Source organism: Varanus komodoensis, unplaced genomic scaffold (genome assembly GCF_004798865.1).
Source record: "Varanus komodoensis strain SLA01 unplaced genomic scaffold, ASM479886v1 scaffold57, whole genome shotgun sequence".
Classification (NCBI taxonomy): Eukaryota; Metazoa; Chordata; class Lepidosauria; order Squamata; family Varanidae; genus Varanus; species Varanus komodoensis.
In genome coordinates this window covers 3,630,382-3,657,896 of record NW_025336182.1, presented here as the reverse complement: position 1 = coordinate 3,657,896, position 27,515 = coordinate 3,630,382, and the positions used below count along the sequence as shown (strand labels likewise).

General features: G+C 53.9%; 1 protein-coding gene across 5 annotated transcripts; it reads right to left on the bottom strand.

The window, feature by feature from the left end:
• Positions 1-694: 694 nt before the first annotated feature.
• Positions 695-27,515, bottom strand: ARNT (aryl hydrocarbon receptor nuclear translocator). Of its 5 annotated transcripts, none has more exons than XM_044449149.1 (22): positions 27,389-27,515; positions 19,817-19,922; positions 19,445-19,489; positions 18,501-18,545; positions 15,684-15,728; positions 13,247-13,460; positions 12,131-12,344; positions 11,517-11,616; positions 10,861-10,926; positions 9,982-10,067; positions 9,270-9,346; positions 8,435-8,569; positions 7,692-7,766; positions 7,053-7,204; positions 6,202-6,312; positions 5,823-5,898; positions 5,061-5,184; positions 4,103-4,202; positions 3,347-3,512; positions 2,593-2,752; positions 2,175-2,323; positions 695-1,763 (listed from the first exon to the last, which is right to left on the bottom strand). In XM_044449149.1, the coding sequence occupies exons 1-22, from the start codon at positions 27,411-27,413 to the stop codon at positions 1,674-1,676; spliced, it is 2,361 nt and encodes a 786-aa protein (XP_044305084.1). In that variant the 5' UTR covers positions 27,414-27,515; the 3' UTR covers positions 695-1,673. The 5 variants fall into 5 exon arrangements, with proteins under 5 accessions (XP_044305084.1, XP_044305086.1, XP_044305088.1 ...); XM_044449151.1 differs by having other exon boundaries at positions 2,593-2,692; XM_044449153.1 differs by lacking the exon at positions 6,202-6,312.

Here is a 27,515-nt window from a genome sequence, read left to right as displayed (position 1 = left end):
GTGGGCACACACATTGAAGGAGTCCGGGGATCTTTGCAACATCAGAGTTTGGCAAGGAAGACGTGAAAACCTCTGGTGGGGCATGATTTTGGACAAGTGAGATTCCTGAACACACCCTTTCTTTTAAGAGAAGTTGGTATTGCGTTGTATCGTTCAATTGTTCTTTTCACATGCACTGTAGCTAGAATATGAGGGCAGGAGCTGGAGGGAAATCTTTTAAAGCATTCTTCTTCCAACAGGGACGGGGCACAGCCACCCCATGCTAGCGATTTCGGAAGGCAGCAGCTGATATACAAGAAACTCTGTTTCATGGCATGGAAGTCCTCATTTATGCGGGTTGATCAAGCTTGTGTCTCCCCCAAAATGAGGTTTCTGTTGCTTTTTACTTCACTTTCCTTGCCTGTTCCCTCAAGTCCTGGTCAGGCATCTGGGTGGAGAGGAGGCCTTTTATCCCACGCTGGAATCTTGTGCGACGAATCCGAATCTGCACAGTTGCATATGCGGACACACCGTCTTTTATGCACTGTCCATTTCACATCCGACTGCGCCGTCAGTACACACGTTCCTGTGCAATCGGCCGATCCCAGCGACACAACGGTTTTGCACGAGCTCTGCTTTTTGTGGCTTGTAGGCACTGCCTCCCCCCGCACTTGCCCAAAGGCGCATGCAAGAAAAAAGCCTTAACACGGGGGGCTGCCACTTGCGGGGGCCCACTTTAATTGCATAAGTTACGGAACAGGTGACAGCATCCCACAAAGTCAGCTGCCGGCCAAGGGTGGACAGCTGGAAACGGGTCTCCCTGAAGGAAGGGAAAGGGAAGCGCCGGCCCCGATCTCCTCATGGACACACCCTTCCGAACGCGGTGCCTCCGCTTCCCCCAAGACCAGCCCTTCTTCCTCTCGCGGTGCCCCTGGGCAGTCACCCCGGCTGCCCCCGGTGGCTGCCGGCCCCCCGCGCCAGGCCTGCCCACCGCACCCGCGCAATCGCGCCAGCACCACCGGCGGGGGCAGGTCGAGCGTGGAAACGGCACCAGCCAACAAAGTGCCTCCCCGTATTTCATTAACACTGCTTGAGGGAGATCTGTGCAAGACAGCACGCATGAGTGCACATGCGCAGACGCACGCGTGAGAAAGTGTTTGGCTACATGTTCACAGACAGTTGGAGAAGGGTTAGCATCGCCCGGCTACGAATTCTGCCGCCGCTCCCTGACATGTATAAACAAGAATACAATATATATTTATATATATATATATAAATGTATGTATGTATAAAGGCTATGGCATATAAGTGTGGGGTTTTTTTATAAAAAAAAAACAACCCACCTGCGGATCTTTTAAAAATCCCTGATGAGCTCTCCGAGTCTCTCCACTCTTGTCTGGCACGGGGAAGGCGCCACCACACCCCCGTTCAGCTCAGGCTTGCTCTCCCCAAGCCCAACCTTTTCCACAGCAGGCCAAGCCGGGGCCGCGTCGGAGTCCCCGCCTGCGTGGGGAACGGGCTGCCCGCCGTTCGCGGCACCTCGGTGGGCGCGCCAGCTTCGGACAGGGGGGAAGACTGTGGCAGTCTCTGAAAGACGTCGGAGCGCACGTGCGCGAGCGAGGCACACCGCTGCTCCTTCCATTCCAGGCAGCCGCACGGGACACGCGGACGTCCACACGGACCGGTCCCCTCTCTCATTCCGAAAAGGAAGGGAACATGTTCAACTCGGGAAATTCTTCATTGTTGTAGTTAGTTCCCTGTTCTCCCAGCATTGATAACATATCCTATCAACCAATAAAATACATGTATTTAGGGAGATTACTGCCCCAAGGGAAAGGGTACATTTATGACACAATCTACGACGCAAATTGTCCACGCTTGCCTTGAGGAGAGCTCTGCCACACCTGACCTCATTTGCCCACGGAAAGCGGCCGCTGACGCGAAGGGGGGTGGGGACTTCTCTCTGGGGCGAGGAATCCACCCGACTCCCTGGGCTTGCCTCCTCAGGCTCCGGTCAGCTTCGCCACAGCCGCGAGTCCAAGCTCCCGGTGTGGACTTTCTGGCGCCTGCGTGGTGCTCGCCAGAAACGGAGCCCTACGCGCCTACTGCTTAAGAGGGGCCCCTGTGCATCATCGGGCGCAGCAGCTTGCACTTCAAAAATCGGGACCGAGGGAAGCGTTGCCCAGTGGGCTTACCGGGAAGACTTCTGCTTGGTTCGGCGGCGGCTGGACGTGGGATTCTCCGGCGGTCTGCCCGTGGTGCTGGCCCTGCCACTGCGGCCAAACTCCGACACCCTCTGCGGTGCGTGCCTGGAACTGGGCCGGGGCCTGCCCACTCTCTCCAGCTGTGCCCAAAGGGACGCACGCGTGAGGGCTTGCAAAGGACCAGCCTCCCGCTGCCCTTCGGTGCCCCTCTTGCGGGAGTGACTCCACATCAGGAGACTCTCGGTGGCGCTTCTGTCCAGCAACCCTCCGCTTCACGAAGAGGCAGTAAAGCAGAGGTTCTGCACGCTGGGCGGGAGTTCTGCCAGAGCTTGGCCTTGCCAGGCCACGTGGCTTGACTCTCAGGCACCAGGACCCCCCCCCCCCCCCGAGAATGTAACCAGAGACTTACTGAAGTTGGTGTTCCGACCAGCGAGGCTTGGGTAGGTCGCCCTGCCCGGCGAGGCTGAGGAACTGGAGGTCGACATGGGGCTGAAGGAGGATGAGGTGGCCTGGAAGGTACCCACAGCAAAGGATGGGGGCTGAGTCTTAACTGCCTGTGAGGCTACTTGCTGGAGAACGGTCAAAAATAAAACAGACAGAAGATGTAAAGCCGCGTGTGGGTTTCGGGAGAGCAGTGCACAGCAGTGGGCCAGCAAGAGGGAAGCCCAAATTCTCCACCAGGAAGAGCCAGATTCACAAGCTGAAATGCCTCTGCGTAAAAACACCCAGCGGATGTGCGGCCCGCCAAAAGGTGAAGAAGAAAAGCAAAGAAGCTTGTTCCATTTGGAACCAGCCACTGCTGCATTTGCGAGGTCTGGGGTTTTTCAGAGGACCCCTTCCCCACCCGATAGTTTCACGCAGCTTGTCGAGAGGCTGATGAAAATGAAGGGGGAAGAAAAGCAGGGCTAAGAGGGAATGGGCCCGCAGCGCCGACTCCTGAGGAGAGAGACGGAGGAAGCGCATGCCGCTCACGGCGGCACAGCAGGACCAGGCGGTGCCAGAGTGTCCCGTGCGGCACTGGACTCGGCCTCGGCCAAAGGCCTCTCCTCTCCTCTCCAGCGGCAGAGCTTCCCGTGACCGATCAGGACAAAGCACCGCGACCCGCTGACAGGAGCGGGGGAGGGAAGAGGGCCTTGGGGGACAAAGTCAGAAGGCCAACTTACTTGGGCCGTGAAGGACGGGCGTGTTCCCGAAGGCCACGTGGTTCCGCTGACCTGATCGGGGTTGGAGTGGCGCGAGATCTGGGCCAGGATCTGGCCAGCTGAGGCGGAGTGCGGGGGTGGCTGCTGCGGCTGAAGGACGCTCACCGGAGGCCCCATGGCGCTGCTCCTGCAAAGGGGCAGGAGGGTCCTCGTCAACGAGGTGGTGACGGCAGCTGCCGCCCCGGCGTGTGAAAACGCATCCTCGTCCGCCTCACGCGACGGAGGAGGAAGCCGGAAAGCAAGCCCACGTGCCAGGGCTTCCTTCCAACCCACTCTGAGTAGGAACGCAAACAACCCTCCGGAAGGTAATATTTGAGACAGGTGCGCATGCTGAAGCGGGCGGCACCTCCCACTGTGAGGCACAAGAGAGCGCGGTTCTTTAAGGGCTCGCCTACCACCTGCTGCTTCTGAAAGCTCTCCTGCTCAGCATGGTTACATCTCAAGACCTACCGTCTCCAGCTTTCCAATCAATCCAAAGATTTTAAATTGGTCTGCCAACTAACAGCATCATCCTATGTTGGGGTGAACAACTGGGAGCAGCAGCAGCTGCTTCTGTCTAAATGTGCACAGGATTGTGCCTGAAATGTGGTAGCTTTGCTAGGAGGGTTTTACCATGAGCAGTATTTTACATTTTTTTTAAAAAGCAGGGAGAACTCCCTTATATATGGCCAAATCAAGCCGCCGCTAGCCAGGAGGCGCGAAGCACGTGGGCATCACCTGAAGTTCTCCGTGGGGCGTGAGGCGACAAAGGTGTTTCCCTGGGAGAACAGGGACTGGTTGGCAGGCACGCCGCCGGCAGAAATGGCTTTTGTCTGGTCTGCAAAAGGGGAACAGAGATGGGGGTCAGAAGACGCCTCTCTGCAAGCATCTCCCAGGAACTGCATTCAGAAGAGCAGCTGGTTTAGCCTGCGAGAGAGAAGCCGGAGGGATCCTTGAAGGAAATGTTCTGGACACTTGCACAGGACTCCGAGGTAGAACGGAGGAAGCTGCATCCTGCCGGGGCAGCTTCTGTTGCCCGTCTAACCCGGCAGAGTTTGATCCCATCGCCAGTGGTTCCGACCCAGAAATGCTGGGCACTGAAAACACTGTGCTCTAGTTGGGGTGCCAGAGAGATCCAGCCTGTACATGCTACGGTGGACCGGCAACTTCCAAGCTGTGCAGGTCCTGTGAGCCTGCAGTTTATTTGCTTGTTTGGGGGGTTTGTTTTGCAGAAGCCCCCAATTTTTTTGCAGGGGGAATTTATGCAAATGTGCACTTCTCATGCAAAAAAGCTTTTGTCAGTGAACAGAAGCAGCCGGAAAACTTATTCAGCCACTTTGGCTTTTGAGATTTTCCACAGGCAACCCCCGTGGTTTGCAAAGCTGCTAAAATCCCCGGGTTTGTAGCCCACCTTCATGTTAAGCATTTGGGCAAGCCGAGGTCAAGGAAAACAAGCTCGCGTGTTGCAGTGGCCAGAGGCTTTCTGAAAGCATGGAGCACCTTGAGAAGGCGGGCCTGGAACGCCCTCAACACGCGGGTTAAATTCCGTGCATTGATGGCCAATGCGAAGCGCATTCGGATGGCCACAATGCAAGTTCTAACACCACTAGCAGGAGGTCCGGCTTCCAAACCCAGCCAACTCTGCAAAGGCGCCAGAGAAGCAGGCGGCCCTTTTCCCACGGGCCCCTGTACCCACCTGTGCTGATGCCACTGTAAATTTCACCGAAGCGAGGGTCCCGCTCCTGACTGAAGAGGGTCTCTGTCTTTTCCAGAGGTTTGCTCTGCTCCGGGCCAGTGGCAGTCCCTGCCTGAACAGCCGTCTGGAAAGAGATACCAACCACACACCTGTTAGAACTGAGCTATGTCTTGCCTTCAGACCCAAAATTGCGTCCACGGTGGCCAATGATCACAGATTAAAACAGACTCCTAACTGCCAAACAGGACAAAGCCAGAGCCACAAGAACACAATGACCGAAACAGAGCAGGCGGCCCTCAGCCGACAGGCCAAAGAACCGCCTGAATAAAGACGTGTTTTGCCTGCCAGAAGGCAAAGGGTGGGAAAGACAAGGCAGGCCCCGCTTCATCACCCTGCTAAATATGCCTCTGGGGGCGGCAGGGGCTGCCAAAGCCCCTGGAACCTGAGCAGAGGCGGGGGGGAAGCCTTTGCACATGGGCTTTTCCCTGCGCAAAGTGTTCCCTCCAGCCTGTGGGAGGAGGAGGAGGAGTACCTGGCTCCTCCTAGTGACGCTCTTGCGGGTCTAGCGCCAAAACAGGGAAAGACCCACGTCCAGGAGGAGCGGCATGGACCTCTCAGCGCCTGGCACTGAGGACCCACAGCGGACACTGCCCTGCACGTTCCCACCCTGTCAGGGTGGGCCGGGACAAAAGAGGCCCAGGCCAGGCCCGCATCCACGGCTGCTGTGGAATGGCCCTCCCCTGCCCGCCCCCCCACATTTACCTGCGTGTGCTCATAGCTGGCCAAGCTCTCCCTGCCAGGGACCACATCGAGTTCCGAAGGCTGAGCCGGCGGCTGCCTGCAAGACAGATTCTACAGCTTAATGTAATATCAATGGTAAAACAGTAAGAACAAGTCCATTATAAATTAAGAACTTTGAACTACAGATCAATGAAGCCTAAATTTAGAAGGTACACCTTCACACTCCTTCAAAAAGCCAGGAGGAGGGGGGCCAATTGAGTTCCTGAGGAGGCGCACACCAGTGTGGGGAAACGGGGGGCAGGGGATCAGTTTAAGGGCCACTCTGGGTGTGCGGAGCAAAGCCCGTTGAAGCGGCTTGCACCAGCTCTTCGAGGGGGGCCCTGCCAGCCCCAAATCTTACCTCACCGCAAGCTGTGTGGGACCCATCTCCAAAGGCAAGCTAACATTTGGGCCCAGCTGGGGCCTCTGCATCGAGCTGGGCAAGGCAGGCCGCGAGTCCTGGCTGGCATTCCTGTAGGGTCATTGGGAAGTGGGGGAGTCAGAGGGAGAGAGCCCCAGCATGACCAGCCAGCCCATTCAAGTGACGTGGGTGGTTTTCCTTTCCAAGCCCCCTCTCACCCGAGAGCCAGCCCTCACACAGAAGCCCACCAAATCAAATCCAGTGAAACCAGACGTAAAAAAACCGCTCGGGCCAAAGCACTGGAGGCCCCCTGCCCATCCTCCTGTGCTGCAGGCACACAGCAGGACTTCTCCTCCGTGAGGACCAGCGCAGAATTGAAAACCAGCCCCGCGGGAAACCTGGTTTTCATCCGAGTGACCGTCCCTCTGAAGCTGACACATGGAAATGGAATGGACATGTGCGTGTGCTCTGAGCAAGACGCGGGAGGAGAGCATCCGGTTCTCCCGCGGCTACTTGGGGCGCCGGCGCTCTGCTGGCACAACGCCCCACCTGTGTGAGGCGATGCTACACGTGGCGACACGGGGGAGGCCAGGCATCGGGCGCGTCCCTGTTGGCCTCGGGCATCCCAGCCTCCAGCCCGTGCCAGCCAGAACGCCCACATGCCCTGCCCTCAGAGGGGCTGGTCCACAGCCTTCCACACCATTTCAGCTGGAAATTTCGCCTTAAGCCCTTCTAGCCTGAGAAGCCTGAAGCTGGGGTGAGGGGGAGGAGAGACTGCTAAGCCCCCGAAGCAACCCTCTGGCTGCTACCCTCTCAGGGCCGAGGGGCAGGAGGAGCTCTCGAGTACGTACTTCACGTTCGTGTTGGTACAGATGATGTACTCGATCTCATCCGAGTACGGATTCTGGAAGGTGAAGGAGCTAGTCCTCATCCAGAGCCATTCTCGGTTCTTGGACCGGAAACGGAACATGACTGACAGAACCTGGCCTTTTAACTTCACCACCTGGAAAAACGTTTTGAACGCCGTCAACAGCTGCAGCGGAGGAAAGGCAGCCTGGAGAGCCCCTGCTGGGCCCCCAGCGTCCTGGGAAAGCTGCCGTGCGCGGTCCTTATGCCCGGGGCTGGGGCGGGCAGGGAGGCCTCAGTGGGATCGAGCATGCCGGCCACACCCCGGGCGAACCCCCCGTGGCTTTCCAGGGCCCTCTCTGCCTTCCTGTGAGGGCTTTCGAGGAGGAGGAAACTGGGCTTCTATTCGCGTCTTCGGTGTGCAGCTTCAGAGAGTGGAATGGGTATGCAGGGTGGAATGCAGCTTCATGAACCTCTGGGAATCTTTGCGCCCACCCCTCAAGCAGGCTCCCAACCTTGCAAAAACATCGCTGACTCGAGGGAGAGAAGAGACCCCACAGTCCGGCTGCAGCCACATGATGCTTCCAAGGGCACCCTGGCTGGGGCCATCTGGGCGCCTGTGACTGGCCGCTCAAGGGGGTTACCTGCTGGAAGCTGTCCCTCAAAAGCTGCTGGTCCTCAGGGTGGCAGAAGTCCACAATGTCCTTCCCGAGCAGATCCTGATGTGGAAAAGAGGCCCAACGTCAAAAGCCTGACTTGAGCGAGCGAGCGAGCGAGCGAGCCACCTCCCCGCCGCCGCCGCTTTTGGTTCCCAAGCAGCACGGCCTGTGTAGGTGCCTCTCCCCTCCATTCCTGGCATCTGCATCTGGTCCCTTGAGCAATGCTGCACCACTGCTTTACAGAAGTGCAGCATTTACACCACACCTTCAGAGAAAAAGGCTCCCGGGTGGTTTGCAAAGACGAGACAGACCTTGCCCACAGGCCGACACTCGAAAAGGCATGACAGGAAAGGAAAGGGGATTGCGACAGATGAGGAAAATAGCAAGTCCTGGCACTCAGTTTTTGCTGCTGGAAAACCCCGGCAGAACACCGAGTCGCACTTAAGTTCCTCAATGCTTTAAGTCAGTTACGTGTGTGGTCAGGGCGAATGCATTTTATGCTGTATCCAAGCAGTCCAGATTAACTCCCGAGGACATGATCCTGCGCCCTGAAGAAAACCCTGCAAGCATCTTTGCCTGCTTTTGCATACACTTAACCGACCTTCCCCTGAACGGCTGCTGCCCGCTGGGATGGTGAGGTGTGCCAAGAAGCTGCCCAGGAAGTGAAAAGAGAAAGGGCGAGGGGGCGCCTGTGCGGAAGCAGCCAGCTCTGGCTCGGGCTGCCCCACCTGGGGCTGGTAGCTGACTGTGGCGACACAGCGGTGGTCGACAAAGGTGAAGATCCCTTCGGTGTTGTGTCGGGAGATGAACTCGGTCGGCTGACACACGGTGTTCATGTCTGCGCAGCTCGGTGAGCTTGTGACCTGCAGGGTGGGGATAACACCACTGGGTTAGGCAGCCGCCTGGGACAGGGACGGGGACGAGGCCGGCGGCCGGACGAGCGACAGATGCGTTGGAGCCTGGCACTCCAGCAGAAAGGGAAGGACGAGCGGGGGGAGGGCGAGATGCAGCGAGCCATGGTCCTCCCCAGGAAGGGAGGTTTTTAAAATATGTAGTAGCATAAGTGGCCCCTGAGGAAAGACCCTCTCCACATCGGTTGGGTCTTTCAAAGCCCTCCCAGTCTCTGGAAAAATCTATGTTTTGACACTGCTCCTAATGCTGACATTTGTTTACTGCTCGAGTAAGGGGCTTACAGGGCTGAAAAAAATACTTGGAAGCAGGTTGCTCGCTCGTGCGCTCTCTCGCGCACGCGCACGCACACACACGGCAGGAAGAGCAACCAGCCTGCTTTCCCTGTCAGTCTCTCTCCTTCGTGCTGGACTTCTCCTGGAAGCCAAAACCGAGCGAGCCAGGAGAAGCGCCCTGCTCCGCACCTGACCTCTGCCACCAGCCGACAGAGCGGCATCGAGCAAGTGACCGTCCCCTTGCCTTAGCTGCCCCGGACCCAGCAGAAATGAGGACTGTGACTCTGGCCCCGGGGCCCCAGGGATCCCAACGTGACGGACGCTCTGCGCAGCTCTGGGGACTGCCCCACGTCCACGCCGGAACAGGCAGCTGGCTTACCTGCAGCCTGCCGATGGCCACAAGGCAGAATTTGCTTCCCTGGCCAGCATCGGGTTCATCCTCTGGCAGCGAAACCCCTGAAATGCGAGGAGGCAGAGGTGAGCTCAGACCCAGGCAGCGTTCTTCCCAGCTCCGTATTCCGTATTTAGCGGTTTCAGCATTTTTCTATTGCAGGTGCTGTAAGCCGCCTTGACGCATCAGTGGCAAGCAGGATACAAATTTAGAAGTTAAAGAACAAAAGCCACCTGGATCTTCTTGTTTCACTCGCAGGGCCTCCTGGCCGAAAGTCAAGTCACAGGGAGAGAAACGAGTGACTGGCTGGCTCCAGCTTTTTATTTCTCCTCGTTTCTCTCCCTGCAGAACCACTAATGCTTCTGCCTCTGCCCTACCCTGCAACCCGGGAAAATCTACTGCTCGAGGGAAAAGCAAAGGGGAAGGGAACCAGAAAATGCCAGCCCGGTTACTCTTTATAAACCCACCTTTCAGCTGAGACAGGATTATCCTGGTTGCTCCATCCCCCCCGCCCCCCATCACTTTCTGGCTATACAGAAAGCATCATATATCATCTGGCAGAATTGAGATCAACCCCACTTTGCTGGCAGGATGGGCGGAACAAGAGTGGGAAGCACTTCTGAGCCACGAAAGAGCAGGGATATTTAAGTAGGACCGTGAAGCCCCAGAGAACTCCTGGAGTAGCACATGTGCTGTTTACCTGCTGGTGGCCAGGCTTTGATGTAGCCTGTACAGTGGACCACAACGAAAGGAGGTTCGCCCTCTTTTATGGTGCCCAACCCGTTCCTGGGGAAAAGTGGGAGAAACAGATTGATGCGGACCTACGAGTCAACAGAGCTCTGGCATGAGGAGAGAATGGCTTCACCCTGAAGAAACCCAGATTCTCCACCCAGAGAGCCGCTTCTGCAACCTGCATCCCTGCTCACGGACACCTGGGAGCCTGCACTGCCTCCGGGTGGAACTCCTTTCTGGACGAGAGGCAGCAGGCAGCCGCTGGCAGGCCAGGCAGCCGCAGCCCCGGCAGATGCTGCCCGTGGCTCAAAGTGCTGGATCCGCCCGTCGGCAGAGGGGCTGCTCCTGCAGCTTTCATCATGGCCATCGGTCACCCAAGCCCACTGGCAGCCACTTCTGCTGCCCCTTCTCAACCCCTCCTGGCCAGGAAGCGAACACTGTTGCTACAATCTTAGAGTCGTCATCCCTACGCGACGGGATTGGCAACGTAGTCAAGAGCCGCAGAGCCTTCCTCAAGCACGATCATCAGTGCTGGAAGTCGGATAACAACCCAACACTGCGGGACGTGCAAGCCAGCCCAGGAGAAGGATGGGGGGGGGGGACACTGGGCAAGATCCCCCTCTGGAAAGAAACCGTTTCCTTTCTGGCCAATGTTTTCCTTGAAAGGCATTTTCGGCAGCAACTGTCCATGAGCGGTTTTTGCTCTTCCTCAGCGGGGGGAAGCCAGCTGCTGCAGGACAGTTGTCCCGTCTAAGGAGGCAGAGGACTGTGCCTTCCATTTTTAAAAAAATATTCCAGCCTTCACAGTCTCAGCTCAGCTCCCCCGTGCACGCTGTCCCCACGTTACCTGCACCTGTTCCTCATGAAACTGAGGCGGTTCATGGAGACGGGATCAACCGTGGTGTTGCCGCACCTGTGCAGAGAACACCCAGAACAGGATTTGGTCACTCCACCTGTGCCCGGGCCGACTGGAGCTTCTGCTGCCTCCCACATACAAGGGGCTTCCAGCCAGCCGCCTGGGCCAATACTGGGCAGCCTCCTTGCTCTGGGCAGAGCGGCCTTCTGGAAATGAGCGTCCCCCCAGCCACAGGGCACCTGGGCTACGAAGCCAGCAAAGTGGGAGGGGAGGCATCCTGTGGGCCCGTGCGAGTGCCTGCTGGGGAACGGGGGAGTCCAGTCGGAATTCAAGGAGCCCGGCGGCCTGTGACCATGTGCTGTGATGGGAAGTCCACGAGCAGGAAAGGACATGGACAGAATGCTGGACGAGACGGCCCAGGCGGGATCCAGCAGGGCTCTCCTTCAACTCTTCGGCCCTAAACCAGCCTCATAAACAAACCCTACTTGGGTGCGCCATCTCAGCCGCGTTTCAGCACATCCAGTGCGCTCAGTGGGAGGGCCCTCGTGTTTCTGGGACTGCCACCACCCAGAAACCAGGACAGCTGGCAAAGGCCAGGAAGCCCAGCGGGGGCCTGGAGGTGAGCCCTCTGAGGGGCTGGTCCTCACCTCATTCGGCATATGAAGGACCGCCGGGAGCCCATGCACATCCTCATGGACTGCTGACCTTCCTTCTTGACAGTCCCCGTCTTCAGATCCAGGATGCGACCTGAGGAAGAGGAGGAGAGGCCAAGGGAGGCCACCTTGGAAGCCGCCCCACTGACGGGAGGGGCTGCAGCTCACTGGTGCCCACTTTTCAACCCAAGTGCCAAGCCTGGGGAAGGGGGGGCAGAGGGGACAGCAGCCCCCAGCAATCCAAGAGCCCCGCCTGTGGCATCTCGTTCTTGGGTGCCCGAGGCTTCTCCGATCTTGGAACATTTTCTTTCTACAGAGGGAGGAGGTTTCTGTCCCCGAAGAAGCTTAACGACTGAACTGCCACCAAGAGCCCCTCTCCTCCTGCCATGCCAGGGCGAAACCTCAGTGAGGTGCAGGGCTGCCTGGCTTCCGGCTTTTATGGTCTCAGCAGAGTTTCCCCTTGCCCGCGGTCCCCTGTGCAACGTCCTGACAAAGCCAGGGGAGGGAACTTGGCTCCTCCCCCGCACTGCTGGGCACGCGGGCGCCCCCTCCCCGTCTCTCAGCGTGTTCCATCCCAGGAGGCAGCGACACAGAGCGGCACGGCGCACCTGAAAGCGCGTTCTCCGATGTGGACAGCTGTTCCCGCAGCTTCTCCACGTCGTCGGGGTGCACCTGGTCGTAGAGGGTGCTGCCAAACCACTCCGACTGGGGCTGGTTCAGGACGGGCGTCACCGAGTCGGAAACATAGACCACCCGGCCGGTCTCGCACGACACAATGAAGAGGAACCCGTCCGCTGCCTCCAGGATCAAATGCTTGAGCTCCTGCCGAGTGCGTGAGAGAGGGAGCGGCGTGCTGCTGAGGGGCCTGCATGGTGCAGCGGGGGGAGTGCGGGGCTGGGACGAGGGGATCTGGGTTCAGTGCCCACTCGGCCATGGAGCCCCCTGGGTGATTCTGGGCCAGTCGCTCGCTCTCAGCCCGACCCTCCTTCCCAGGACCGTAGTAGTGAGGAGAAAGGAACAGGAGGAGGACCTAACGAGCTGCCTTCAGTTCCGAGCAGGGGATACATTCACTAAATGACATGATTTGCTGCCACCGGCTGCTCCAGCGTCAGCGAGCAACTGCGGGCCCCGCTCCTTGCCACTTGCAATCCTCACCCCCTCCAACAGGAGGCTCTATGCTGGCTGCTGGGCTGGCCGCCCAGCAGGAGCTGCCCTGGGCCGCTGCATGTGTGGAAGCGCTGGTCTTTTGGTCGGCCTGAGGACGCCGGCCAGGGAAAGGCACCCCTCTGCCTCCCTTCCAAGTGGCCCTCCAGGAGGGAAAGCACGAGGAGCAAGCGGGCACGCAAGGAAGGACTTTGGGGTCCGCTATGCCAAGCGCTGCCTGCCCGGAGATGCGTGCTCGTGTGTGTGTGTGTGTGGGGGGGGTCTTGCCTTCCCTCTGCTGTGAGCTTGGTGCCGATGAAGCGGCCCATGTGTGCTGGCTGCTGTGGAGCATGGGCAGGAGGGAGCTGCGGCGCTCACATCCCGCCGCTGGGATCCTCTGGCCTGCGGTGGATCAGCGGGCGCCTCGGCCCAATCCTGATGCTCCTGCCTCCGGCGCAAGCAGCAACGCAAGGCGGATGTGGCCGACCGAGAGCCCGGCCCGGTTCCCCCGTGCCGTGTCGCAGCGGCCCATGGGCTTTCGCTCGCCCAGCGGCTCCTACAGCCGAGCCGCGGACACAGACCTGGTCGGTGAGGAAGGACGGCTTGTAGCTCCCGTCCGCCGAGGTGTTGCCGGTGCCCCGGAGTGACTTCATGTGCGAGACCGCCATCCGCAGGATGGTGAGCTTGTCCGGCTTGCGGGCCAGGGCGCTGCAGCTGGGCACCATGTCGGACAGCTCCGTGATGTAGGCCGTCATCTTATTCCGCCGCCGCCGCTCGATTTCACTGTGGTTCTCCCTGGGGACCAGGAGCAAAACAGAGAAGGGAGGAGTGGGCTTCAGAGGCGAGCCAAGAGGGGCACCGGTGGCCAGTCTGGCATACGGCTGCAAAACGGGGGAGAGAAGCGGTGGGGCGTGGGGGGGGACACGGACCTGGAATTGTTAGGGCTTGAAAAAGACTCATGCTGGACATGCAATGGGGAGAGGAGAAAAGAGGGCGGTCAGTCATGGTCCAAAGGCTTGCAAACTCAGGCGTGGCTCCGCTGGACGCCAGCTCAGCCCCACCACAGCCCAGCGTTATGCCTCCAAACCGCGGCCACCTTCTGGCAAGCTCACCAGAGGGGCACGAAGTGGCGAAACAAGACTGCCGCACCCAGAGGCCGTGTGCTTCCGAATCCCAGGTGCGGCACAGCAAGTGCAACTCGGCGCATGCCCATGCCGCTCTTTTCACCCTGTTCCCGTCACGGCTCCCTCCTGAGGCATTCTGGGAGGCAACACCAAGGAAGGGCTCTGAGCTCCTTCGGCAAGCGTGCAGCAACCCACACTCGAGAAGGCGAGCCGGACGCCCAAGCCCTCACTGCAGCATCCGCAGGGGAACCGTGGCCACGTGCCCTCCCGCAGGGACGGCTGCTCTCAGCCCCTGCACCGAGAGGGGCCTTTGACTTTTAGCGCGGGGCCCAGAAGATGCCCCTTAACAGCCGACACCTGCAGCCCGCATTGTGAAAACTGCCCCCTCGCTCCCACAAAGTTGTGCTGCATTGCCTACACGGAGGAATGAACAAGCTGCAGTTTATGGGATGAGGCCGGTACATGGGAAGCGCAGAATGGGAAATGGACTGACGGATGACAGAAGGAACGAGGAAAAGCACACGCTTGTGCATTTAAAGTATCAAAAGGCTTAGGGGAAAACAAATCGCTTTCTGCTTATTTTATGTTTCTATAGCCATGATCCTCTGCTCCCTGGACTGCACCTAAAACTACTGTATTTCAATGTATCTCTACTGTATTTCAATGTATCTTATTGTGTTGTAAGCCGCCCGAGGCTTCGGCAAGGGGCGGCATAGAAACGTTATAATAATAATAATAATAAAACTTGCAAGCGAATTGCAAGGGAGGTGAAAGACAGGGACTGGCTCACGGCGACATATTACGCCAGTCCTCTCCCAGCTGCTTGGGCTGCCGGTTGAAGTCTGGGCCCGACTCACAGTGCTAGTTCTAACATTTAAAGCCCTGAACAGCTTGGGGCCAGGTTACCTGAAGTACGGCACGTACCTCCCCAGGCCCTGAGGTCCTATTTAGGGGTCCTTCACGGAGAGCTCCCTGCACCGGAAGAATAAGGGACCTGCTGCCTGGCGCACATACCACCATCCGTGGCCTGCACGGGGTCAGTTCACGCAGAAAGACCCACTGATTCCCCAAGCCCTGTCCTCCACCTCCAAATACCTGGCTAGCAGTTCTCCCAAGGGAGACCCAAAATCACAGGTGGACTCAGAGACCCCCACACCTTAAATAAAAGCGAATGCCCTTCCGAGTCCCGAGGAGAGGCAGGGATGGAGGCAGCGTTCCCAACAACGCTCGATGCCAGCCCTTGGAACACAGACAGGATGCAGTCGTAAAAAAGAAAATCTGCATTTCGAAACGGCTTTGTTGCAATGACCACAGCATCGTCCTCAGTGCAGGCTGAACGTTCCCTTCACCTCCTGGGCCTTCGAGAGCGAAGAGGTAAGTGACTTTCGTGTGCACACCTGGCAGACAGCCCCACGGCGGCCAACGGGCCTCAGCAGAGGAGCGTTTTCGGGGCAAGGGGGCATCCGGCACTGCCTGGGCGGCTTGATCGCCACGGGGCAGGCCAGCCGCCAGCCCCTTCTTTTACTTAAGAGGCACCTGGTGCACTGCAAGGAGGCCAGAAACAGGCACTCACACGTGCGGCTTGTGTGTCGCAAACACCCCTGCACTTCCTCTCCTAGGGGCACCTTTCCAGAGCCGCACCTATGCTTTCTTCTCTATCACTGTTCACCCCACTCTTCCAAGGCTGGTGCCAAGGGGCGCCCCGTCACACCAACCATCAAGAAGGCGACCTCCAGTGCTCACAGCCCAATCTCAAGTCCTCAAATCAGGAGGAAATGGGGAAGGAGAGTCGATATATCAAGAGGAGGCAGGTGGGTGGTACGAATAGGCGAGGGAACTGGCGAACAAACTCTGCTTTGCCATGCTTTGAAAAACAACAACTCCGTTCTCCTACCTGGCCAGTCTTTCCTTATCCGCTGAACTCTGCTCATCATCAGACCTAGAAATAAAATTGGTGAGCTAAGCTAAAAATTAAAAAAGGACTTAAACTAAGAGGGAAGAAAATGGGGGGAAAAGAAGGGGGAACATAGTAGAAAACCCAACTGGTCTGGGTTGCACTTGAATCAAGAAGTGAAAGGAGATGTTCAGCTTTGCCTGCGTTACCAAACGTATGTGGCATGAGACTGTTAGGTTTGCATACATTTTCTCCACTAGAATGAACAGCAAAACTAAGCACTGGCACCTGAGTTTTGCCATCTTCCTCCTCCCCCACAGTCCGTTTCCTTTTCATGCCTGTTAGAGTATTGGGACTGCCTCATTATTCTTATTTGTTAGCGGCTCCTGGAACTCTTATTTGGCTGAAAACTGGGGTCAAAATGTTGTAAGTACACATCTAAAAAAAGAACAAGTCTCTGCCCAGAAGGACTGACCAACTGCACGACAGACACTTAAGCGGCTTGAGGAGGGAGGAAACGGTGATGGATGGAGAGAAGGGAAGGGAACAGAGGGACAGAACGAAGGCGACAAGATGGCAGCATGATGCAGGAAGGATGAGCGAGGCTGCACAACGGTGGCTTTGTTTTAGCCGAGGCTAGCAAGAGTTCAGGCCTGTCGTTTTCCAATGCTAGGAGAAGTGGCCCCCACAAAGTCTAAAGATGCCGGGGCGAGGGTCTCTGAAGGCACTGATTAACCACAGCCCTGCAGAAAGGCCAAGGCCAGCGGTTCAGAAAGGGACGTGGGGAGCCCGCGTGGCTCGGCGGCTGGGGTGCTGGGCTTCAGCAAGCAGGTCTGCGCTCTGCCCCACAGACAACAGGGCGGCCCTGGGCCTGTCATTCTCTTGCAGTTTACCCACCCTCACGGGGGTGGTGGGAATGCAAGAGAAAGTAATCGGCTCCCTTATGCACTGCTCACGAATTCCACAGAGAAAAGTCCCTATGCCATTATGGAGGGGAACTCTCTAATTCACTTGGCATCAACTCCAACATCTTTCCAACCCAAGTAAAGCAACTATTAATTCTCCAGGCTTCTAATTCTTAAGCTATGGCAGAAACATTTTGGAGGACCACTACTGCCCTATGGTCTATTTATTGTTTTTCCCTCTCTACCCGTTGTTTTTTAGTATTGTTTTACCTCATTTTTATATGCTGCCTGGAACCTATTTGTCTGCTAAAGGGAGCAGTATATAAGCTGATGGGGATAAAGGTGGCTAGGAGAGGACTAGTTTAACAGGCGACTCATACATTGAGATTAATGTCAATAAAACTTAACATACCGATTTTTAAAAGAGGCTTCATGACAACAGTTATAAAAGCTATCTTGAGAAAATTCTCTCATGATTGACTAGTCCAGCAATACAGAACGAGGGGAAAAGAATGAATACTGGCCCTTCTCAAAATCCAACTGCCCCCCTGAAACTGAGAACTGATAATGCTGAGAGAATCTGCAACCAACTCAAATTACAGACCGAATGCTAGATCTACCGATGGGGCTTAAAAAATTAAAAATAGAACGTTCCATCCGACCAACGTTTCCAACCTATGTAAATGTGCACCTTCTTTTTTCATACAATTTAATCAGCATTCCATAATTTATTCACTTTCTGCTAGTCACAAAGAATAAGGAGGGACTCTGAAAGGTACTGGCACCCCACCCCCACCCTCTGAAGGGAACCCCGATTCCACCACGCTCCTGGCTTCTGACCCATGGCAGAACATTTTCACCCAAGAACTAGAAGCTGAAATGGTACAAGAAGCAAAAGTTAAAGCTGAAATTGTCACGAAATGGACTCCTGCACTCTGATTATTTCCTGCACTTTCCAAGTTCTCTACCAGTTCTGTCTAGGAAAAAAGAAGCATTCCAGCTCCTGCCAACTTGAAAAGCAAAATTCAAGACAGGCAAAGGACAGAATGACACCGGCTGCTCACAGCTTCTAGACGAGATGCCCAAGGGGTTCTCATTCTCCCTCCCTCCCTCTCACACACACAGCGCTAGCTGAGGCTTTCCTTTCTGAGGCATATCAGCCACTGACCCTTATGCACAAGCCAAGAGACGGTGAATTGGAGGCTGAGGTGCATGGGAGGAGGGGAAGACCGGCTTGGCCACGAAGGCGGTCCACATCATGAGGAGGGTGTGGACCATGGACTACCGGAATTCACAGGAGGAGCCAGGGAATCCCATGGGGCTGCAACCTGCAGAAGTCAAGCCTGAGCTTTTGAGGGGCAGATGAGCCCCAGAGTTGACGGCTGCCTGCCACTACCATAACACGGTGCATTTCCCCCCATTAGTTAGAGTGAGCAAACGTGAGGGAACGGGACAGATTTCCTTTTTCCGACAGACATAGAAGGCAACAGAAGTCTTTCTTTTCCTAAATGCCAATTTTGACATTTGAACTGTGAAACAACCCCCCTTCAAACCAAACTCCTTGCAGACTTCCAAGCGTTCCAAGAGGGCAGACAAACCCCCCCTACTCCCCAGTGCCCCTGATGCTGAATGTCATTCCATGCAGCAGAATCTGTGAGAAAATACAGCTGAGTATCTCTGCACAAAAATAAGTTTGCACAAGTGCTTTCAAGGCAGATTAGGAATTGCGGGATGGGGCCTTTTATGCTGATGCTGCTGGGACCTCCAAGGCATGGAAGAGGAGGGAGCCGGGCCAGCCCGGATGCTAAAATTGGAATATACGCCACCTGAAGCCTGCACTTCAACAATACCTGTTTTCAAGGCAGTGCTGTGCCTTGACATTTCCCCAAGGCAGGGGGGCAGAAAATCTTACCTTGCAAACCTTTCCTTATCATTTGGGAGCTGGTCTTCATCACATCTAGGAAAACAATTGAGGTGGGGGAGGCAGGGGGAAGAGACATAAAAAAGGTGCTCCATAACCTTTTCCTTAGCCAACTGTAAATGAAAACCTAGCCTACAAAATGGAAAGACCAAATACAAAGATGGGAGCAAATATAGCATATATAAAACTGTGGCTTTCTGTAAAAAAGGCCTAGAAAAGATATTTTCCTTCAGAATCCATGACTCAAAAAGGGAACGAGTTCACCATGCCAGTGCCTGGATTCTTCATTTTTTAAAACCTGGTTGCCACACCTACGTCTCTGCCCTCTTCTACCAGTTTATGGCACAATGACCCTGCAGGGCAGGCCAGCCCAAGAAACCGTTCCTAATCCCACAGCCAGATCTGCAATCCCAAGAAAAAAGGATTGCTCACTCCCTCAGTTATGCTAAAGGTTGGGGTCACTCAGTGCCAAAGACGGGCAGCAGTACCAGAAGGGGAAATATATTGCATCAAAGTGCCAAAATCACAACCCGAAATGAAAGTTCAGGTGAGATGGTCAGAGATTTACATCCTGGACAGTAAGCATTTCTCCTGAGAACAAACGCACCAGAACAGGGAGACATTACGAAGGAAAGCCATGTCAACGGTGACGCTTTCCATGCAAAAGACAATCATGGACCCCATCCTGGAGCTGACGATGCTGCAGCTATGCATCACCTATCAGAGAAGATGGGTGTCGGCAGCACTGGGGCAAGATGGAGGGCAACCTTTCCTGCCTAGCCACTCAGGGAGATTAGTATTTTCTCAGACCTTGCAGAACACCCCTACCCCCCCACAAGGCTGTGAAAAGTTTCCCTGCTTTTACTCGCCCAGCATTTCAGCTCGGCACAAACCTTGCAGCGTCCCCACTTCTTGCCAATAGAAGCTTGACTTACCTGAGAAATTTATTGTTCCCTTCGCCATCATCATCAAAATCGAGCCTAGAGAACCATGACAGAAAGAGCTGTTAATCCCAGGTGCATCCCTCTTATACCACAGCTTGTAGTACTGGAACACGTCAGGCTGGGTGAGTTTGTAAACACCCTCAGAGAGCTCCTAAAAGGCTGCGACTGAGATGCGAGGTTGACTGGGGGTCTTCCTACCAGATCTGGCTCAGTGAGCAACTGGCACCTTTGCAGCAGCCTTCCCCAACAGGGCACCCTCAGGTGAGCGAGACCAAGACTCCTGCAGCAAGCATGGCTGCTCAGGCACGAGCGCAGCTGCAGTCCCACACACCCAGGGAGCACCGCCCCCGAGAGCCATCTTACCCTGGTCTCCGCTTGCTCGTTCTCGGGACCACACTTCCTCCAGAATGAGCACCAGGTCCGGACGCCCCTGAAGCAGCACCCAAGGAAGGAACGTCTGATGCCATTTCTTGGAGGAAAAAGAGAACGATCATGATGACCTCCTAGCACAACATCTGCTTTGGATTGCTCTGAGCAGAGCCTGGGCAGAGTCAATCCTTCCACTGAAGTGAGGCGGGGGGGGGGAGGGAGGGAATAATGCACACATTCTGCGCTGGAGATGCCAGACTCTGTGGCGCATCACGGCAGAGAGAGCGCACTGTAGGCCAAGGAACAGATTGCTTTGGCATGCTTGCTTAAAAACACACGGAGGAGAAACACATGAATGGCTTTTACACAGAGGGAGGGTAGGAAGGAAGGGAGGCTGAGGTGGAATCAAAGCGGCTCAGTGAACCTCCTCCGCCTCCATCCAGAGCCCGAGCTTGCTATTTAAGAGGAGTGGTCCGCATCTCTGCTGGGCTGTGAAGCTCACCCCCACTGGAGCATTAAGCATTCTAATCTGGGAAGGCTTTGCTGTGGGTTGATCTGCCAAATTCTCTGGCCTTGAGCACTAAATATGTCGGGCTGAAGCCAACCCAAAGGATACTATAACATCTACCAAAAACACATACACAAAGCCCTCAACATGTTTTCCTCCATGAGAGGTCTGTAGGAATTTATTTCATTCCTACATGAAATAAATAATTCTTGTGTACATCCCGCTTTAGTCAAATCACATGGTTTGTGTGCAGAAGGCCCTCGGTTCAGCCCTCAGCATCTCCTGGGAGGTCTGGAAAGAGCAGTGCCCGAAGCCCAGGAAGCAGCCGCAGGCAGTTCAGAGCAGGGGTGCTGAACCTACCTCACTCTGGCAGACCACGTGCAACCTGCCCCAGGCTGCCCAGAGTCCTGCTCTCTTTCCCCTAACCCCCGGGCTGTTTCTTGGCTTTGGCACTGTTTTCCCCCATTCCAAGAGGGTGGAATTATTCTGTGAAGGCCCAGCAATAAAGAGTTTGAAGCTGGAACAGACTGGCTGCTTTGGTCTCGACCTTTTGCCCTCGGCCCTAAAGCACCACCGGACTGCAGGCCCCGCAAGCACCTCTAAATTAGATTTGGTCCTCAGGCTGAATGAGGCTCACCCTCCCTGGCTGAATCATTGAACGGGCCGGGTGGGCCTGTGGCCTGGTTCCGTCTCCACCTTCAATCTGATTCTTTGGGGGGCGAAAGAAACTTCTGAGGAACAGCCGTTCACCTAGTTGGCACATGAGCTTTAGAACAAGAGGAGAGACTTTAAGCTTGCAGGGGTCTATTCTCTCTCTCACTAGAATCTGAAGGGCCGTTAACCAGGGCTAGGTGCCAACTACGGCTCAAAAGGCAGATCTGGAATAAGAGGATATGCACACCCTCAGCCTAGGACTGTTTTCAGCACAGTAACTGAAACTCACAAGCCAACTCCTTCACACAAAAATCTAGTCCTATTTTCACTCCCTTCCATGGTATCCTGATTTCTGCCGCCTCATTTTTGGGGGCCGGGGGAGGGGGAGGCAGAGTTGCTTTTAATCTTCTCCGCAGGAAACTAAAAACCCTCACAGATTCCCTGCAAATCACCTAGAGAACTACCTGTAGATCCAGCTATACCTGCTGCCTGCCCCTGTGCTAAAATACCAGCTTTTCTTTTCACCTCCCTCAGCTGTTATCCAGGAATGGCCATTCCCTCAGACTGCTGAAGAGAAGGGAAGATCAGCCATTCCTGGATCAGCAGCTTATTAAAAGAAACTGGAAACCAAAAAAATGAATACTTGGCTTGGCTTTCCTTCCTTCTCTCTCCCTTTACCTTTTCTGTGACACCTTTTTCCTTTTGTGCAGTGTCTGAGCAGAATGAAAAGGTCTTAGGCTTAGCATCTTACACTAAGAAGAGAAGCCAAACCAGAATCCTGGCTTACGGTTATGGATGCAAGATAGAAGGTTTAAATATTTATCTATAAAATATGGATTCGGGAGCAACTCCACAGAAGGTGGGTTGCTCTTGCATCTTTGAGGCATACAAGTAGCACGTTGCAGCGTATCCGATGTCCATTCAGGAAAAAAAGTTTGGGCGCTCTGCTAACAGACCCTGGGGGAGTGTGGGTGTTTCAGTAGCCACAACGGGGCTGCTGTGCCTTAACATTCAGACCATGGTAGAAAGGAAAGTGCATAGAGGCAAGAAGAAAACCTGAACAGCAGAAGGTCTGCCATTGCCTGAAACATGCTACTAAATCATGTAGCACAGATGGAAGAACTGTGCACTAATGAAAACACATCACAGGCAAGACATGTTTTAGACTGTGGTGCTCATGGAAAAACACCCACAAACGGAATTTAAAATCCTCCTGCAAGCATTCCCACTGCAGCAGGCCCAATCTAATTAATACCACAAGACTGGGAAATGCAGAGGAACAAGCTATAAACCATCTGAAGTGCTCTTGGCAGTGCTTTCTCTCTCTTCTCCTTCCTTTTTAAAAAAGTTAATAAGATCATATTCATGTACAAAATCTGCAGAGACCATCTAGAGCAGAGAGAAGGTAGAAAAAGAACATGGGTGAAACAGTGTAATACTAAGTTGTTTCTTCTATCATTTATGAATGGAAAATCAATTTCTTTCCATTGCAGGCAGCAGGGAAGGAGCTTACGTCATGAGGAAATGTTTTCTAGCAGAAAACTGCAGCACTAAGATGAAAAGCTGTATCCACTCCTCTTTTGCAAAAAAGGGAACAAACGCTTTTCTGTTAAAGTTAATAATGGAAACCATTTTCAGGCACACCCCCCCCCCCCCCGCTCACGACATGATTTGAACACTGCATGAAACTAGAAGTTTTATCTCAGGTACGGCACTTGGCCTCTATCACAAACCCTGGTTAGACTCTTAAGAGTCCCAGCTGTCTTGGATAACAAAATGCTAAGCAGCGAACACTCCTCAAAACTCCAAAGGCATGATGAATTCCAACATCTGAAGCACTGTGTTGAGCCCATCTAGCCCATTATTGTCTCACCCGGGTGGCAGAGACGCTGTCCAAGATTTCAGGCAGAGCCCCAAGATGCTTTTAAACTGGAAATGCCAAACACTCAAGCTAGAACATGCAAAGTGCCTGCTCAGACAGGGCAAAGAAAACTCCCATTTGAGAGGGCACAGGACTGAAAAGGGTTGGTGCTGGTTTTCTGCTTGGAAATAGAGGGGACTAAGAGATTTTACCGAGCACTGACTGTACGAACGGTCCCTCTGGTCAGCCCTCCCAAACACTGCTGCCTCGCACAAAGATCCATTACTTAGTTGAAAGGTACTTCCAGACAAGGTTTTAATTCTGTCATTGCTCTGCATACTCAGGGATCTTGACCCAGGGTTGAAGTATAATTCTCTTCCATTTACAACCTTCCTGTACTTCCCAGCACTTTCCCTGCATTTTTCTGCACACACACATCTATTAAGGACAAGTCAGAATGGCTGTGTAACGATTGTCTGAAAGCAGCCCAATCTCCAGCACTGACTTCTGAGAATGTCAGATATTGCAAACCCACATAATGCCTGGAGTTAAACTGCAAGAAGATCTGATCTTCCAGCTTCTTCAATGGGCTCCTGAAAGACACTTAGAATCAGGGGCAAGACCTGGCACTTTCCGGACTCCCACTCACATGACCCGAAGCCAGTTTGGCCAATAGGCAGGTTGGTACAGAAAATAGCTAGAGCGCCAGGATGGCAGTGACCGCTCTAAATACTTCATACCAGCAAGTGGAAAGTATCCTGTGGGCCGGTTTCAAAAGCCAGACCAGAAGCAAAGAGAACCTCCGCAATGCCTGGCTGCGGAGCCTCTGAAGACTGCCCTGCTGCAGCAGACGCCCTCCTAGACGTTGCCTAGGCAAGGCGTATCTTTGCAAAACCATGGAAGTACGTAAGTGTGCAAATGCAGCAATTCAGTTTGAAAAATACAAATATGTATGTCCGTTTGGGGTACAAATTTATTGATTGATTTAAAAGCAGTCTGCCAACCACTGAGAGCCCGTCCAGTGCGCCTTTTGGACATTTTGGGAAGGTTTATCACTGGCTGTCGACTCAGATATTACTTTTTGCAATTTTCGAAAGAAAAAAAAAAGGGCACGGGGGGCAACAAGGCTGGAGCAAGTGCAAACAGGCTCGTGGCAGCAGGTCAGTCCTGCTGTGGGGCCCCTGGGATTGCCATGGAATGAGCAAGTGGGAAACGGGGAAGGGGGACACAATTTACAGGCACATCGTAGGCCGTCTGTGCAACTACCAGCTCACCTGGGCTTATTGCCAAGGTGAGTTGCCAGGTAGGTATGTCCTGAGCAGAGCTGGCTGGAGCCAGGGGTCAGACTAGATGGCCTGGGAGACCCTTCTGACTTGCTCTGTTTCCGTGTTTCTAATACACTAAATTAAGGTGGGCTAAATTGTCTCAGAACTGACAGGGTCCCGTCATTTGCCTTTCGGAACTCACAACAATTTATTTATTTTTCGATTTATAGCCTGCCTTTTTCCTACAAAGGGTTCAAGGCAGCTTACATCATTCTCCTCCTCCATCTTATCCCCACAACAACCCTGTGAGAGTCTGTGACTGGCCCAAAGTCACCCAGTTGGCTCCATGGCTGAGTGGGGACTAGAACCCAGATCGTCTGAGTCCCAGTCCCATGCTCTCAACCACTACACCACACAGCTATTTGGCATTTCTCTGGTCACTTCCTGTGTTGTGACTAAGTTCCTAAAGAGAAGCACAGCTGCCTTCAGATGCCACTCTTAGCAGAAATGGTTAGCGACCTTAAACCACTTTAACCCAGAAAGGCCAAGACATAACCTCTTGCACATTTCCACTTCACTTACAACTAAGACCTATCTCCCTTTCAGGAGGTACTTTGTGCAGCCTATCTAGAAACCCCTCAACTTGCTTTTGCCCTTTTCCAAATTGGGAAGCACCCCATTCACACACAAAGCATGTTCCATCTATCAGTGGCATTGCGTCACACGCTCTGATGTAATGATCTCTGGTGACATCATCTCTATTGAGACACAGGATGTGCAGAACTGTGTGACCTTATTTGAAACGAGCCAAAGGTAAGAATCCGAAGCAGCAGTGGGAGTTAAAAGGTCCAGAAACAGTTGTTGTCGGGGGAAATTTTTTACTTGTTTTCTCTCTCGGGATGTTGAGTATGGATCCAAAGAGACTGGGACAAATGTCAATACCTTTCAAAATAAAAGATGGCAAGGATTTGGTATAGTTGTACTGAACTCAAAGACTTACAAACTGGATGGTTAAAGAACAGGAGCAGTAAATGCTTCCTCTGGATGGATAGCAAAATGGAATTTTAAAATCTGCATTATAATAGAAATGTTTTTGAGTCAGAAAGCGATCTTTCTATCCCATCTCCATCCATTAAGTGCTATAAGTGGATTCGTGTACTCAAACAGGGAATAAAAGGTACATAATCTAGAATAAACTGGAATGAAGGTTGCCATTTACACATACACTGATCCACCCTTTCAATATACTATTTACTAATCTGATGTATATATCATCATGTACATGCGTATGTATATGAACATGTCTTTCAGCAGGCTCCAAGCACAGCTTCCTAAAAAGTATTAGAACTAAAACAGAGTAAGCAATATTAGTACAAATAAGATTAACACACCACAATACAAAAATAAAGCACTCGGTATTAAAGCAGAGAAATAAACAGATACAAGCGAGATTAAAAAGCCTGAGGAAATAAAAAGTTTCTGTCTGATGCTGAAATCACACTAAACTAGGTGCTAAATCCATAAGTCTTCTTCTGGGTAGCATTCTACAGCTGGGGTGCCAACACCAAAGAGCTCCTTTCCCCTCAAGTGGCAAAGGTGCCCAAGGAAGGACGTCCAGTAAAAATTGGTGAACAGGCAGTCACATACAGAAATGAAAAATGCTCTCAACTGCCTGCTCCCAAGCAGCGAAGGGTTTTAAGAAGTCAAAACCAGCACTTTGAACTGAACCCAGAAAAATGAACCAGGTGCCCAAGCTGGTGAAGAACAGTGTGGTGTGAGCATAATGCTCAGCCCCAGTTAGCTTTAGCTGCTGAACCTTTTTCAAAGACAGCCTCACACGCAATGCAACACAGTATTCGAATAGAGATGCTACCAAGGCATAGATCACTAAGACCAGGCTTCCTCTATAGAGGTGGTGTTGCAGCTGCAGCAACCAGAGAGCAGAAGGCAACCTGTACTGCCAATGGCAAAGACGGCTCAATAAACCCTAACTTATCTCTTCTCATGAAGCCACAAATCCAAGAGAATGATCCCACACATGAATTAGGGCAGACCCCATATTTATAATGCTCTATCTACGTAGGTCAGGTCTGCAATTGGCTGCCACCCAGAACATGGATCCCTCAGGACTGAAAAGAAAAACTGAGTAGTCCTACTGAAAACAAACTTTATATGTTCTCCAGCTACTGTATTTGCACCTTGCCATGGCTTGTGAATCATGCAGTTTCATTTTAAAAAATCCAGCAAGCCAAACATCTCTCCTGTCCCGTTTTACTATATATGAATCAAAGACAAAAGCCACCAACCAATCAAATGTCAGCTATTCAGTTAGTTGCCATACTTTTAGTATACCATGTATTTGGACTGTAGGTGCCAATAGGGATTTCCTACCTCCTGTGGCACCCAACTACCTTGGCCAAGTCTTGCATTCCCCTCAGCTCTTTCCTGTGGTTTTAGCTGCACTGTAAACTTCTCCTTATTTCAAGCATATTTTCATATATTTCATTATTGCTGGCAATTGGAATCTTTCTGAAAGAAGGGATACCTATTGAAATAAATGCCAGTAAAAAGATCCCCCTCCATGCCTTTGGACAGTCCCCACAATCCTGACTTTACATGATTCCTTTCTGAACTTCCAAGGGAATAGCACCTGGCGCATGAAATTAAACACCAAAAAAAGTAGCTGTCCTTAACATAGAACAGCCCCCCCTTGGCTGTTTTCCCAGTTCCTATAAGTCAACCCCCTTTAATCTTTAACTCCCTCTAAGCCCCATTTCCCCATCACCCCCACAATGGTCTCTCCTTGGCCCACCCCTTATTCCAGCCACTTTTCCCCTTCTCCCCACACTTTCCCTACAGGCACCATTTTTTACTAGAACCCCCCCCCGGTTCTTAACGCTAAAAACCCCCCCCAACCCCGGCCCCCCCCCCCCCCCCGCCACTCCCACATTCAGCCATGTGCCTCACGAGCCCAAGGAAACCATTTCCCCAGCTGCCAACCTACCCCTCACAATTTCCCCACAGGTCACTCCAGGCCCCACACCACACAGCACCAGCTACCCATAACTCCCCTTGCTCCCCTTCACCGTCACTCCCTCCCCACAACTGCCCCCCTCCTGTCACCCTAACCCCACTTCCAGGGACCCCAGACCCTCTGGCCACCCCCAATTCGCTCCACCACGCACCACTCAACATTCCCTCATTCAGCCCCTGCCTCCCGCCCGAGCCCCCCGGAACCAGGCCCAATTCTTCGCCCCCCCCCACTCCACCCCACTCACCTTGGCTGGCTGCGGTGGTTGCCATGACGACAGGCCGAGGGGAGAAGAGGAGGCAGCCCCGCACCTCCAGCCCGACCTCAGTCCCCCCCTCTCGCTAAGCGCCAGCTCCAAGATGGCGTCGGCTCAA

Bases quoted from the DNA above. Each gene is read 5' to 3' on its own strand.
- ARNT (XM_044449149.1), bottom strand. From the start codon at position 27,413: ATGGCAACCACCGCAGCCAGCCAAG. The intron at 15,729-18,500 runs GTAAGATTTTCT...TTTTATTTCTAG, and splicing joins GATAAGGAAAGGTTTGCAAG to GTCTGATGATGAGCAGAGTT. The intron at 13,461-15,683 runs GTAGGAGAACGG...CCTGGTCCCCAG, and splicing joins GATAAGGAAAGACTGGCCAG to GGAGAACCACAGTGAAATCG.